This window comes from Zophobas morio, unplaced genomic scaffold (genome assembly GCF_036711695.1).
Source record: "Zophobas morio isolate AGI-343-1 ecotype UQ-CSIRO unplaced genomic scaffold, CSIRO_AGI_Zmor_V1 ptg000006l, whole genome shotgun sequence".
Taxonomy (NCBI): Eukaryota; Metazoa; Arthropoda; class Insecta; order Coleoptera; family Tenebrionidae; genus Zophobas; species Zophobas morio.
In genome coordinates, this window is record NW_026972111.1 from 11855389 (window position 1) to 11871752 (window position 16364).

Below are 16364 nucleotides of genomic sequence, written 5' to 3' on the forward strand. Positions count from 1 at the left end.
TATATTCGGAGTTCTAATAACTGGTCATGGTAAGATGGTCAGTGAATACCCTTCAAAAAATCTTTTACTGAAACTGCAGCGGCATGTGATTTTCGAAAAAGACCGTTGGGTTCCAATAAAAGACAATAAAACAGGTTTCAAACTGAACTCAGAATAATGCCGAGCCGTCAAATTGTGAAAAGCGAGATCAAGACGATACTATTATCCATTCACGATCTTTATATAGTAAAGTCGGCTTTGATATTTTTTCTTAAAGTTGGATAAACTGATTTGATGATTTAGTTTTTTGTCTGTCAGTAGTCGGATTGACATTTGCTTTGAGCTGGATTGCCACTTTTCTACTTCATTTATTAGATCAGAATTATTAGACGCAATTTTTTAATCAAGCAAACAAATGTTTTTATTTTGTCAGCATAGATAATTGTCATTGTGACAGATTCACAGATCATTGCGACATTATTTACAAAGAAAATGCCTAAAATAGTTTTACTGCAACAAAAAATTGCAATAAAAAGATGTTTTTTGCAGTTTCGAAAAGACAGGCCCGATCTTTCTTTCGAAGAAGTAACTATGAGGGTCATATTTTCTGTAATGTAAACATACGCTGTAAAATATTTTTTAATTTTTTTTCTCATAGGTGGGAACATCAACTGTGGCGAAAATTTTATCAACAGGGGAACAAAATTTAAAAACATCACTACAAGCGAAAACCAACGGATTTATTTACAAATTATATGCTTCGGAAAGACCTGCAACCACAAATTTGGCAACTTAATGAAAAAAATGAATATTTCATGTAGATACTCTTTGACATATTCTAGGGAACAGTTGGAATTTAAAGGGGGCGAACCACATTATACAAAATTCTTAAGTCAATGGGTTATAAACACAGGGAAGTAAATGGTCGCAAAATTCTATGTGAACAAAAACATGTCGTTGCAGTCAAAATTCCTTTTTTGAGAACATATTTACAGTTTCTAAATTCTTGTGAAAATTTGACTTTCGTGTATTTGGATGAAACATGGATCTATCAAAATGGTTCGTCCATTCATCGCTGGATGCACGATACTGATCTAAAAAGCAATTCCACAAAAATTAAAAGTGAAGGACCAATGTTTACTATTCTCGGGTTGTTCAACGGGGTTCTTGGATGGTTGTAACAATTTTTTAAATTCAAAAAAATAACGATAGAGACCATCATAAAACGATGGACGGGACAATTTTTCAAAATTGGTTGGTTAGTCAGCTCATTCCTGCTTTGGCAAAGTTGAACCAAAAATATGTGGTGGTTTTAGACAATGCACCGTATTATTCGGTTCAGTTGGATAAACCACCCACTTTTTCTAGTAAAAAATGTAAAATGCAGGAATTTGACAAAAAAATTTCAAAGAAACAGTTGTGGGATTTAATTAAAGCCTTCAGAAACAATAGAAAAAAAAAGATACTTGGTAGACGAGACATTAAGAGAAAGTGGCCATGAAGTTCTTAGATTACCTCCATACCATTGTCAATATAATCCAATTGAAATGGCGTGGGGATTTTATAAGAACTATTAGAACAAGCAAATTATCAACCTGTATTAAAAAATAGGGTGGAGAATTTATGGCTTGAGGCGTTTTCTAAATGTACTCCAAACATGTGGCAAAATTTTTGTAAACATTGTGAAAAACTTATTTTGGCAAATTGGGAAAAAAATATGGGAAATCTTTCGTACGAATCTATACCTCGTTTCATTATTTAGCTAGGTGAATCTGATTCGGAATCTGAATTTGAAAATGACGGTGATGATGCAGATTTTCATAGCGAAATAATGGAAATGGAGTGAATTGTAGCTTGTCGGGGGGTGATATTTTTACGCATCTTTCGTTCTAAATTTACCAAGGTAGTATGTGAAAAACTACCTGACGTACAACAAAATAAGTATAATTTTAGTTAGATCATCCACGTTGTTATTTTGTACCAAATTTTAAGCATTTTCATTTTTTTTGTAAATCTTCATGGACCTGGAGAAGGCGTATAGTAACGTTCTTATTGATAAGCGTTTGGAAGTACTTAGTAAAAGCAAATAAAGAGCACTTAAGTAAGCATTAGTAGTAGCTATATAGATAAATCATTCAATTTAAGGCCGGAAAAATATTTCAGAAGAGCTAAACCCATCAAAGTACTAGACTAAGGTTGTTGTCTTTTACCAACCCTTTTAGTAATCTTAGAAAAGTGAAAAAAGAAGTTGGAAGATATGGAAATAAGCTGTTCACAATGGTCGAAATTTCCATTTCTAAGAAGAGTGGGCGCGCAGAATGAACTGATAATTGAGAATTAAAGATGAGATGCTAAATGTGGAATGCGACAATGGTCGTATGTAGAACCCTCATTCATATAAAAACAATGTTTAAGTGAAATTTTAGTGTTTGTTCCTTACATATGAAATAAACACTCACAAATAGCCGAATAACTGTTTTAAATAGCGTAAAGTTTTATGCTTTCTAAGAAATGGATACCGTTAACTTGGTCATTGCTACTGAAAACTGAAAGTATCGGCAACAATGTTTATATTTCTGGCATAATTTTTAACCTTTAATTTAATAAAACATAACCTAACGAAAAAAGTTCAGGGAATTTTTATTTTTCTGCATCGAATACCAACAAACTCACTACATTTTCATGGCCAACCCTACTATATAAAGACCGTGAAGGGATAATACTATAACGGTCACACTTCCAGTGCTTCCTGTCTTACATTTCGTTGATCCTTTTGGATTCATAGACAAAGACGGCAAGCAAAATTACTGCCTAGCTTTCCGAAGGTACCTATGAAAAGTGTGAACGATATAAACAAATGAACCTGAGAGACAGTTTATGTCAAAGAGACATCGAAGTCTGGAACTGACTTGATAATCTGTTTTTTTTGACACGATTTGTATAGCATGCAGATAAAAATGCCAAAATTAGCTTTTCTTTATTATGGGCCTTTCGTTTGTTTTTGAATGACTAAGAAAGATTGACAGCGGAAAAAATAAGATTGTCATATTATGGAAAGGATACGCCTTTAAAAATTTTGTTGGTTCCTATTTAAAGAATATAGAATAAGATGGCCATAAAAATTTTTTACGAGCCACCTCGTTCTTAGTGATTCTTTTGTTGACAGAGGTCTTGCTATATGAGAATAAATTAATTCTTCTATATAAAGTTGCAAAACTTATTTATCAGCATTTACTAAAGATGTGAATGTTACTATTGACATGTTAAACGATTTTGTGAAGTTATTAGTTATTCAAGTAATTTAGTTGCCGAAAGTTGATATTCTAGAAAGTTAAAATCTCTGTTGTCAACCTGATTACTCATATTTCCAGTTATTCCACTATTTTTGAAATTTTTTACCAATGCAAAAAATCACGCTATTTCTAAATTTGTTCTGCAATATTTTATGGAGAGATAAAATAAACATGTGTGGACCCTTTCATGCTAAAAAAATCAAGAAAATTGGAATAACTTGGTAGCATCGGAATTTCGAAAATAACTTACGGTTATAGAGTCTAAGTAGAGATCAATCAGAATATAAAGAAATATACAGGGTGAGTATTGTAATAACGGGACCCTGACCAAATTTCAATGCAACACAAAATACAAATACATCTCATGTGTAAGTCATTTTATATTTTATTTTTCATTTTTCTAAAATGTACAAACATAGTTACCTAGTAGTTCATTTTGACTTTCGCAGTAATTCTATTTGTCAATTTTGAGCTCCGATAAGTTTTTAGTCTTCGCGATAAGATGAGGGTTAAATACACGATGAAAAGGTTGCAGCAGCAAATCTCCACGATTAGATTTCTTCCTCTGGGGAGTTGTAAAAGAACAAGTTTACTAAAGTCATATTCGTAATTGTGAAGATTTAAAAACCAGAATTAGAAATGCATGTGCTGCAATAAGTCCCTGTTCAATTTATTTAATACATTTCTTTCAATTAATATATTGGTGGTTTGTTAATATTTCGTTTGTCTTTCAGAAACAGTGACAACTAGTAAGGAGCGTTGATCCTAAAAACGTATGTGTTTATTTTGGAATATAGCATTCCATTGAAAATTGGTCAGGGTCCCGTTATGATAATCAGTCTTCGGCATAGCGGAAATGATGCTCAGTGCCGTCCGATCGCCAGCACTATTGCAGTTGTGGTCTACAACTTCAGGAATTTCTAATAAGAATTACTACTTTTTCTAGGTTTTCCTCAGTTATACGAATTTTCCTAGATGTTAAAATTGCTTTAAAAATTAAAACTGACAGTTCAACGTCACATTTTTCGTGATGCTCTTGATCAAATAAAAACCCTAAACTGCATCAAATGCCATTGAGGATGAGTGCATTTGCCAAATTTATCGCCTAACATCGCGCCGTCATATTTAATATTTGTCTGATTGATTCCTCATCACTTCGGCTATCCCTAACTTTGATGATAATACTCACCCTGTATACGTTTCATGTCGACGTTATATAAATAATAAAAAAAAACTTCTGCTATTATGTAGTCAAAACGAAGTAAACAGAATTTTTCGGTTTGAATCCAAAACGAAAAGGGATAGTTCGCAAGGTATAAAAATGAAAATTAAACTATTATCGCTGAAAAATTGTGGTTAAAAAAATTTGCTTTTGCTGTTGTTGCAGTTACGAATTTGCTTTATATTATTCTGTAATAAATTATTTGATTTATTAAAGCAGTGCAATATAAAATATAAATTTAAGGCAATAGCTGCCGCAGCCTTGGGTTTTTGCGGCTCCACTATAAGTAGTTTAGATATATTTCATACTGTTCTTCAAACAGTACAAATGGAAAAATTGTAGTGGTAGATCGTGAAGGATTTTCAGGTAGGTAATGGATAACGCAAATTGTTACCTATTTGTTAATTATTACATTTCTTGCAATGTTAACACATTCATTTATCTGTGACAACCTCGGTCTGTTTGCATTGTGTTTTTTAAATATTCATTTTATTTAATCAGGTCATTACTTAATCATTAATTTTTTACTTTTGCGAGTAGAGCATGTCACACTGAACCATGATTCAGAGGCGTGCTGTGTGTCATGATTTCGACGGAGGGGATCAAGTCACTGATACAATAACTATACCCACTAACTATACCAAATTAAAAAAAAAAAAAAACAATTTGCAATGTAACGTACTATCAAACAAAACTCCGACACTTGCATCAGCTTATTATACTAAGTTTTACGTTCTATTTATACTCTAAACTCAGTTTTTAAAGTATTGCATTATAGACGTCACACATCATAAGTTGTCGAAATAACAACAAGAAATAATTTCCAATAGGCAATACCAGACATGCACTGGTTGTTTTCTGTTGTTAGGATACACGAGACACGAACAACGTTGAAACCTAATTTAAATCAATTGTACTAAAAATGGCATTAGAATTTACAAATTCATGTCTTTTAAATAAATGATTTTTCAATTTCCTTTAATGAATTGTGTACACACTGTTGCCATTCTGATTTTAAAAGCGTATTTAAAGATCATAAAACTGCCAATGCTGTCAGCAGGTTGTTATCTACGTCCACGTTAATTTGTATTTTGTGTTATATATGCATTTAATTTGCTTTTTATGACTTATTCATCGAATTTAGTGTTCGCAGACGCGGTGAATAGAAATGAATAATTTACTCAACTAAACAAAAATCTCCGACTACAATAATTTTTTATTGTTGGTATAAATGTTAAATTAACCAAGAGTTTACCACTGGATTTCCCAAATTTTTGAAAAAATTATGAAAACCGTATTTACAAGAAAAACCCAGGATTTTAAATCATGCCATTTTTCTAGAGATACACAAATAAATTTGGAATGTTATCTAATATTTTTTTACAAATATTGACTGGGCTGACGGAATTAAATTGTGTTTTTCTCGTAGTTTATTTGCATGTGAACAGCATACTTAACAGACGCAGAATGAATCGCTAATATTTACTTACCAGAACACATTTAAATTTGTAAACGGGGGCGTTATTAAGTACTGTTGTTTTTTACCAGGATAGTGAAGTGTATCGCAAATTAAAACAGAACATTTTCCGTCACTATTATTAATCTATCGAAATTTATCTGCCCACAATTTCTTGCCATATATTTAAGAAGTTTAGCGAAGAACTTGGCCAGTTTTTATTATTAAAAAAAATAGATTCAGTGTAGGTGAAATGAGAATATATAAGAAAAATGTGGCTTTTACAAAACGGGAACGAACCGCCCTTAAAGGGAATGCTTAATTCTAGAACTATTTATTATGCACTTTAATGTCATCATAATTTTAGTCTGTACTGGCGTGGTTAAATTTAGCATCAAAGTACTTCTAGAATATTAACAACAAATTGCTCCCATTTGCGTTCATTATTCTATTATTTCTTTTTCTTTTTCTTTTGAACTGATTGTGTAAAAGGACACGAAATGTGTTTTTGAAACATCACCAATTTACTGTTAATTTCGTAATATTATTATATTATTATTATATATTAATACTTCATCCACTTAAAACGTGTTTTTTTTTTTTAATATTTAAAGAATAAAATGCGACGCTCACATTTGAAGCATAACCAACACTATAGGTATAAATGCGTAATTAGAAAAAGCCATTTTATGGGGACAAATATATTCATTTTACGCTCCAAATGCACATATCATTTTTTCTACAATTGTGATTTTTTTTCTGTTTTCTTCAATTTCAAGAAAAATTTCAACGATAATGATTACATTGATTTTTTCTTACGCTTTTCCATGTTACCAAACAAATCTTAATTTGTTATGGGAAAACTCAAGGTTGAAATACGAAAATAAATTTAATCTCTATTATTATTAGCTTTGGCGTCAGCTGCTGCAACAATAAAATTTAAAAAAATATGCAAATTTTGTTTTTTTTTATTTTTTTTTTAAACTTCTTTTATGGTAACTGCAATAAAAACGACGGAAACCTGTTTTGTAACTCTTATACTTAACACCAAAATAATCAAGAATAAAATTCGAAAATATATTTGTTATATAATGAAGAAATAAAATCGTTCGCTTATTTGTTTTGTCTGTATTTAACTATAATTTAAGATTTCGTTGTTTTTTTCTCTGAAAAAGTTACATCTGAAGTGGTTGATGATAAAAAAGTTCTAATAGATCTAAAAAAAATATGAAGGCTGGAGATTAACTGCTGATGTTGAAAGTTATATTGATGATTTTATTTATAATAAAACTATAGTAACAGAAAAAAATACAACCATTAGTGGCGTTGAAAGACAATGTAAACATTTTTTCATCGACACATAATTTTTTGGTTTAAGTACTATAAATTGTCAAAACTGCTGCAACTGTATATTACTTTGAAGATAAAAACAGAAAACATTGAAATTTTGAAATAAATATTACTTCAAATTGTTCTATTCCATAAATGCTTTTGTTGTTAAACTTAAGAGCCTACTTTTTAATATTGCCATTATTAGACGTCATAAAAAAGGCGGTATTTTCACGAATAAATATGTATTGACATGAAGTTTAATATATTGAAAGTACAAAAAAAAACTGGTTTCCTCTCGCAAATTCAAATTTTACTTTTTATATCAACCTGAAGAAAGTAGATACATATTGTTACGAAATAAACCCATACGCCGCCCCCGTACGACGCCAATGGGTCTTCTACTATGTGCGCGATTCTTCTCGAATGTAGTGTGACTCATCGGCCACGCGTATGCAAGCGGATATCGCGACGGGCCCAGAAAAAGTCTCAAAGCGGTGCTCGAAAAGCCTGGCAGCGGAAATTGCGAATACCCAATTCGAGAAAGAGCTCGATCGCCGAAATATGGATTTAAGTAGAGGCCACCTTCGGGAATGATTATGCCTGCACATCGTAACAATATTAAAGTAATTTAAATAATTCCAAACTAGTGCTAATAAATGTGTAGATAAATATAAAACTCTCACATTGTAATTCAGGTTTAAAATTGGACAATTATTATGGAAGTGAAGAGGCTTTTTCAAAATATCTAAAAAAAATTGACCAATACAAGTATTAATATGTAATAAAAATTAAGAAAAATGGTTCGTACTATTCTTCGGAATAAAGTCATCACACAAATTGTTTGTTTTGGTACGTTACTTGTGTACAGCAATATACCATGCCGAGACGGTATGTTGATACTCGGCTAGTATCAGTATCAGTAATCGTATTTATTTACTTATTATATAAACTTCCATGATGTTATGTTTTTTAAACCGTCCATTGAAAAGAACATGAAGTAGCGGCGAGATTTAATAACACATTTGGAAACACGACATATGATAGCCAATAAACTTAAGAGCAGTTGATAACATTGTGGACACCAAATACTTGAAAGTTCATGAACAAGACAGCAAGCCACAATTGAATATGTTCAAAAAAATGTGTAAAAACTAAATGAAACTGCTTAAAAGTACATAACCACAAGCACAAAATATGTTTACGTTAAAAGATCATAAAAAAAACACTGAATATTTATTACTAAACCTGTCCCTATTTATTATGGTCATAAATCCGATAGTTTCTCAGTTACCCAGAAAAAAGTTTAACTGCTAATAATTAAACGTAAGAAAAAATCGAGGTTCCTTTACATATATCGAATTGCATTGAAATTGCATAACATCGAAAACATTTTCAATAAGTGCATATATTGTGTACCCATCGATAAACTGGTCAATAATGTACAAAACTTACTTGACATACACCTTGTAAAACTTTTATGACTTAAGCGACTTAAGCCAAACCACCCTTACAATGGACCCGAACCGCAAATATTATGACTGTCCATTGTTGTCATAATGGATCTGTAAAATTTTACTAAGTCATAAAAGTTTTACAAGGTGTATGTCTAGTGAGTTTTGTATACAATGTCATCGAAAAAAGTCGTCCACTCAGCTATGGAATTATCATTTTTTTTAAACTGGTGGTTGTACTGTCAGTTCGACATTTGCATCGTTAATGTATTAAAAAAATGCTTGAAACAGAAAATACGATTTTTATTATACAACGTTATTACCGAGGTGGAGTCAAGCAAGAAAACGGTGAATCGTTTTGCATTAAAAAAATTCACGGATAATTTCCCACAAACTTTTAAATTAATTCCATAGCTAACTGGAGGACGTTTTTTACCTACATTTTCACATTTAAGGTTATATCAATACGATAAATATCGTTGTCGAAATGGCCGTATTACCTGTATCAGTCGGACTATAACGTTGTCATTACGTATTATAGCTGTCTCTAGGATCCAGCATATGTGTTTTTTTTTTCATTTTTCGGGTAATTTGAATAGAATAATTACAGCAATTTTTTTACGCAGATCTTAACACAATAGGTTATTTCTTTTTTATAAGAACATAAATAATTATTTAGCTAAACCAATATTTGGAAAATACTATGGATCTACAATATAATATGATCTATCGCTACAGTTATTCCAATTTTTTTTGAAAATTCTTGACAGTGTAAAGATTCACCAAAAATAATTTCTTTATTATTGTTAATTTCATCACAAGTTTAATCCCCATCTTCATCCACCCCGCCATTTTATTATTATAATTTGCTGAAATAATGTTGAACAAAACATTTTCAAATGGGAAAACTCACTAGAAATAAAGGCATGTCCTTTCCCTTTATCAATCAGACATCACTCATCACTTAGCTTCTTACACTGTTACTGGTATTACTTACTGATCTATACAGGGTGATTTCGAAATATCTGCAATAATTGTAACTACGCATCGCGCATGTGGAAATATAGAAAAAACAAATTAAACATCGAATGAGTCAAAACGCCCATGAATCATCCTCGATGCGATGCCACTGATCCATCTTTTAAAAATAAAACCGATAAAAATCACACGGATTGAGATCGGGTGAACGCGGAAGCCAAGCTACTAGGCCGTTTCTACCGACCCATTGGTTAGAAAAATGGTTATTTAACAATTCAGTTACTAGCCTAGCAAAATGTGGTGGTGCTCCATCATGCAAGTACCACATGCACGTCAAACACATTGTTTAAAAACTCGAGGTACTGTGCCGCGTTTAGTGTGTTTGGTACAAGATAAAGTCCAACTAAGCGGTGATTTACGATATCGGCCCATACATTTATGGAAAACCGTCGTTGAAATCGTACTTTTGACGAGCGTGTGGGTTATCATCGGACCAAATGCGAGTGTTGTGGCTGTTGAAAACAGCATTTCTGGTGAATCCTGCTTCATCCGTAAATAGATTGCAACTTAAAAAGTTAAAGCGTTCACTACCTTGCGCTGTAAATTATACGACGGGGAAAATCAGCGGGCTCCAAAGCTTGCACTTTTTGGACTTTTGTTTTTTTAATGTACGATGCACTACATACTGTGAAACTGAAACTTCAGCTATACGTCGGCGAGTGCTGATGTTGGACTTTTCTTCGCCGCGTTCCAAAATTTGTTCTTCAGCTTCCAGTATTCTGTCGGTCCTATCACGGCCAGGATCGTGAATTTGAGGCTTATCAGTGCGCCGCTTCTTTGGTTCTTAATCCTAGTCGTTCTGTGACATTCACTGAATAGTAGTTATGGTAGGTCAAGGAACATTACCAGTGGCGTGTATAACAATTTATATATAATTTCAAATAATTTTTTAAGACATTGCTACCACTTAAGAACGCGCACTTTACACAGTGCAATCAATCTTTATTTTTATTGCACACATTTCGAAATCATCCTGTCTTGTTCCCTCGAAAATGATAATCTGGTTTTTGGAACCACTCAAATCAAGGGTACACCTTTTACAATGTATCAAGTATGGGTCATTAGGAACTTCCATTTAAGCTGCATGTTCTGAATACTCATTTTTAATCAATGTAATAATGTTGGGTGTAAAACTAGAAGACATAATAAGTGTTCATAACAAACATTAGCACAAAGGCGCTGATACTGAGGAATGACAAAGGGGTACGATTTTAAAGATGATGCGATAATGGTCATATAAATAGTCTGCAATAGTTTTAAAACAATAGTAACAATCAGTAATTGCATCAGCCATGGATTGTTTATTACATCAGCCATGGTAGGCCGTGGTATGCTTATCTCCGAATAATGTTTTTATTGTGAGCGGACAATAGTCCATTTCAGGTTGTAGATTTATTTATTACCTACACATACATAATGTCTTAACTATTGTAACATTGTTATTACAGTGTTGTAAGTTACTCTATAAATCATCTATAGAATATTATTTATTTCTTTAAATTACAGACTAAAAGGTGATGCAATAAAATTTGTAAAATTTTTTGTGTCATCAGGTGTTGAATGCAAAATTAATTCGGGAGCAACTCAGAACTTCCGTACCAAAAATAAAAATAAGATTTAGTCCAAAAATTCTAGAAAATTCCAGTGTAAGGATACGAGTACATTTGATTACAATTTTGTATGATCATTGCAGATTACGGATGATAATAAATAAATCACCAATATAATTGACTTTTTCCTTAAGTGTTTCTCGAATTTTTCATTATCAATCCATGTCCTTGATTGTCAAGTCTTCAACTGATAATAAAAGTTAAGTAGGTAACACTTTCGCTAAAACAAATTAGTGTTTAGTAGTTATGTGTAACTTTATCATTTGCACGTTTATATTTATTTAAAACTGTGCTTTTTACCCACTTTTTAGATTTTATTAAAGATAAACGTAGCTTATTATGCTAACGATCGTCTGATATATATTGTCGCCATAAAAATGAACATAAATTATAGATAAGAGGTAGTCAAACAAATGTGTGGATTAACAAGCAATATTTTAGCAGCACAAGTTCCAAGAACGGTATTGCCACTGATAAATACGTATCTTTTACATTAACAGGGTATCGTTTTTTGAAAATTGCAACTAAGAATGACTTGGTTTTTCAACATAATGAAAACTGTAGATAAGCACAGGTGTATCGATTGCTAATATCTATATATATGTGCCCTCTATGCAAAATCAATTATTCTGCAAATAATCGTGAAAATAGAACTTTTTGAAATTGAATTTTCTATTTTAGTCGTACCCGAGCAATTTCCAGTGAAACTAAAACCCGAAATCAATCAGCTTGTTCTTGAAACGCAAACATCAATTAAAAGCAACCGCCAATAAAAAGTAATAATCGAAAACAACACGCAATTATAATTGCTTCAATTTCACATTTTTTTTTTTCTGGGAAACTGACACCGGAACATTGCATAATTTCGGTGATGTAATCCAAAACCGATCACAACAATCGCCACTTCATCAATATCAAAGCTTGCAAAAAACTACACTCCGCCTACTCCAAAGCTACAAACATACCGTGTGTTACTCTGATTCTGACTTCCCACAATTCGATACTGTTCACGTTGCTCCGACATTGTTATGTCGTTCTTCACTAAAGCTGACACTTTAATGGCATTTTCGTACAGAGTACCGACATAATTTAACGCTCCCGCGATAAAATCAGAGTCAGCAGACGCAAACACAGCTGATCAGATACTTAAACCTGTACTTAAGTACATGACTTACAATCGGGTCCGGCCGACCGTTCCTTCGGCGATATCGAGCGACGTGATGGTCATTTTGGGTTCTCCAAGACAAATTGCTCCGTAATCAATCAAATGCGGTTTTCACGAGCGCATTTCGATGGGCGCTGGATCTGGACGGCGCGCCGGCTTCTTCAAGCGTGACTACCTCTTTCTCTGTTGTTTGGGAAAGTTTTTGACGTTTTGGGCCAGTTGTGGCATGTATTTTGCCGACCGCTGCACACACTCACACTATTTAGTCGCGGCTTTGACGGAATCTGGTAAAATTATTGGTATTACGCGCCACACCTGTGCTGGTCTTCTCGTTTAACACGTGGAACATGTGTTCTTGGACAAGCGAGTGCAATAAAGGTGAGTCCAAGAACGATTGTATTTTTTGTCGTTGATCGACCGGCGGAGGATGGCCGGGTTGCGTATGGGCATGGGTGGCCTAGATTCTGAGGTGTCGTTAGTCATGGTCGGTTGCGGTGATCCAGGGCAGGTGGATTCTGCGGAATTTTTGCCAGATTTTTTCATTGTATGGGTACCAGTAGGTCAAAGAATGGACAATAAAAGAGTAATTTAAGGTTGTGGCTGTCTACTACATTAATCATTACGCTGACAAATACTTTTAAGTTATTGGTAAATATTTTTTCAAGCTTAGAAGCAATAACATTTATAAATAAATTACAGTAATGTTTATAAATAAATATAATTATAATCAGGACGGTCCCACTCTCTGAGAGTCATCGACAGTGCACCGTAAGTGCATTGGGTTGAAGGCAGGACATATCAGAGTCAGAGTGACCTTTCCCGGCTGGCGTAAAATAAACAAAGTGTGTTACATATTACAATTCTAACTTCAGTTTTATTGATAAATTTTGTTTGAGGTTTAAATTTATGATTTCACACGTGGTATAATCTCTTGTTTCCGACTGTCTGTCTGCGATTTTGTTAGATTGCGAAACTACGAACTGATTTCTCTTGTAGTTTGGATGATTACTTTAACATTATTGTGTCGGTGGCAAAGAGCTAGATAAAAGTTGTAAACATTTTGTTGAACAAATCACACTTATATTTATTATGTATCCACGTTGTTCAATCTAAGCAGAGGGTTTCTTAGAACTAATATATTGCATGTTTGTGACATTTGGTAAGATATAAACAAATAAAAAATGTTGATTTCTAACAATTTATCAAAAAACAAGTGTGGGAAAATGTTTAGATTTTATGCATTCTTTACATCTGTGACGTCAGTTTAGACGACAATGAAGAATTGAGGAACTGAGACAAACCCTTTTCAAATTGGAATAAACTTTGTTACTCAGGGGAGATACAGTTTAAAAATTAATCAAGTGCGAAATTTCATTCTTTGTGTGCTTTTAAAAATCTTTTAAGAGGTCTATTATTTTTTTATTTATTAAAAGGTAATTTTCATTGATGAGGTTCTAACAACAGGTGTGGAAAAACTGTTGATATACAAGTTTAACCCGGCCCATCCACTCCCTCTTGATTCTAGTGACTACTCGAAATATTGTTCAGTCTTATCTTGGCAAGTGATAGCCCCGCCCTCTGTTTTTTTAGAGGGTGTTATTTGCCAAAATCTGTCAATAAAACCTGGGCTGTCAAAAAGAGAAAAAAGAACGTTAATCGTATTTTTTTGTTATACTAAGTATATATTTGCTATAAAAATGCATTTTTTCAGAAGAGAAAAAAAAACGTTGGGTGGGCGGGGCTAAGTTTAAGTTTTTTTAAAGTCTTTTATAAGCAAGCAATAGCAATAGCATCGCCCATTCTTCATTCTAGTGACTACTCGTAATACTGTTAATTATTCTCTTCAAATTCAAAGATTGTAAAAATGTACGAAAATTTTGGTTTGACTCAACAACTACGGTAATTTTCTCGAAATGACTTTGAAAGTTCAATTTCGAAAATTTCTTTTCATTAAAAAAAACAATTTTAAGATTACTTACCAATGTTTCATATTTTCTCTCAATTTCTTTAAACGAATCTAATTTTCATACAAATCTGCAGATTTGGAGTAATGAAATGTAAAGATCATAAATCTAAAATTTGGATTTTCAAGAAAATTTTATATCTTAAATCAGTGGCTTAAAACAACTGTCCTAATTTTTAAAAATGTTTTTGAAAGCAGTTTCCAAGATTTTTTTTTCATTAAAAAAATACAATTTTAAAATCGCCAGAAAGAAATTCAGAATTATCGGAACTAAATCTCCAATGTTTCATGTTTACTTTCAATTTCTCTAACCGAATCTGTAATTTAATATTATGACTCTGTTGTTTAAAACAACCAAGGTATTTTTTTCAAAATATGTTTGAAAACATAATTTCCAAAATTTGTTTTCATTAAAAAAATATATAATATTAAAATCATCAAATTTACATGTTGACTTAAAACAATTGTGCTTTTTTCAAAATTTGTTTTCAGTTAAAATAAAATACAATTTTAAAATCAGCATAAAAGAATTTAGGATTTTCAAAACAAAATTTTCAGTGTTTCATGTTTTCTCCCAATTTTTCTAAACAAATCTGTAACTTTGAAATAAATGCACAGATTTGGAGAATCTTTAAACGTAAAGATCATACATCTAATTATCTACTAATGTATGCAATAAAAAAAATTCACGTTCCTAAGCAGTGCAGTCGTTTCCAAAAAATTTCAGATAAGATGAGCAAATCAGGTTTTCATAGATCAGTGAAAAGCAAATATGGGGAATATGACTTTATATCAATGTCATTTGCCCGAAATTTTTCGGAAACGACGGTATCAATGACTAGAAAAAAATAAATACAAATTGTTATACACACCACAGGTAGTGTTTCTTGACCTACCATAACTACTATTCAATGAACGGCACAGAACTACTAGGATTAAGCGTGCAAAAACACGATAACCTCTTTGACAATGGTGAATTTTCCCAATTCAGAGCGTGTCGCCATGGTAATGTTTTATGGTGTGGCTGATGGAAATGCCAGGTTGGCTCGCAAATTGTGGATCAAACGCTTTCCAAATTGCGTGATTCCGTATGCGCGAACATTTACATCAGTGGTACAGCATTTCCAAGATCATTGTACCTTCAAGCCTCTAACTTACGATCGTGGCTGTGATGGGACCGAAAGAATATTGCAAGCTGAAGAACAAATTTTGGAACGCGGCGAAGAAGAGCCGGACATCACAGTAGCCGACTTGTAGCTGACGTTGGAGTTTCACATCGTATATTAAAAGAACAAGGCCTACATCCATTTCACGTTCAAAAAGTGCAAGCTTTGTAGCCCCTTGATTTTCCACATCGTGTAATTTACTGCGAATAGTTGTTATGGCAATGTCGTAAACGCCCTAACTTTTTAAATTGCATGAAGCAGGATTCATTCGCAATGCTGTTTTCAACAGTCATTCCGGTTGAAGTCAAGAAGTACGATTTCAACGACGGTATCGTAAATGACCGCTTAGTTGGACGTTATGTTTTACCAAACGTTGGAAAAGCAGCTAGATATGGAAGTGCCTCTAGGTGAACGAGTTCGCATGTGATGCTTGCGTGATGGAACACAGATTTTACTAGGAAAGTAACTGAATGGTTAAATAACCATTTTCCTAAGCAACAGATCGGTAGAAACGGCCCAGTAGCTTGGCCTCCGCGTTCACCCGATCTCAATCCGTGTGATTTTTGTCTGTGAGGTGATGCCGTGGTTACAATTATTGCATATATTTTGAAATCACCTTGTATTCAGGTGTTTAACCACTGTGTATTGTTTTCTCCGAAAAAACGAACTGGTAAATACCCACTGACAAT

The 16364-nt window shown here is 32.9% G+C and overlaps 2 protein-coding genes across 9 annotated transcripts in view; one reads left to right on the forward strand and one right to left on the reverse strand.

The window, feature by feature from the left end:
- LOC135123625 (scoloptoxin SSD14-like) overlaps positions 1 to 16364 on the reverse strand; it is a 76585-nt gene that overhangs the window by 52785 nt on the left and 7436 nt on the right. Inside the window, exon 1 of one of the 3 annotated variants that reach the window (XM_064048445.1) lies at positions 12557 to 12643. The exons of 1 other annotated variant lie outside the window; for it this stretch is intronic. In XM_064048445.1, the coding sequence (XP_063904515.1) occupies positions 12557 to 12609 (53 nt within the window). In that variant the 5' untranslated portion in view covers positions 12610 to 12643. Of the gene's footprint in view, positions 1 to 12346; positions 12535 to 12556; positions 12644 to 16364 lie in introns of those variants that run through there. One more of the 3 variants, XM_064048442.1, reaches the window with a different exon arrangement.
- Positions 1 to 16364, forward strand: part of LOC135123628 (uncharacterized) — a 257338-nt gene that overhangs the window by 31421 nt on the left and 209553 nt on the right. Inside the window, exon 1 of one of the 6 annotated variants that reach the window (XM_064048454.1) lies at positions 12840 to 12924. The exons of the other annotated variants lie outside the window; for them this stretch is intronic. Coding sequence (XP_063904524.1) covers positions 12894 to 12924 — 31 coding nt within the window. The 5' untranslated portion in view covers positions 12840 to 12893. Of the gene's footprint in view, positions 1 to 12839; positions 12925 to 16364 lie in introns of those variants that run through there. 6 annotated transcript variants of the gene reach the window in all.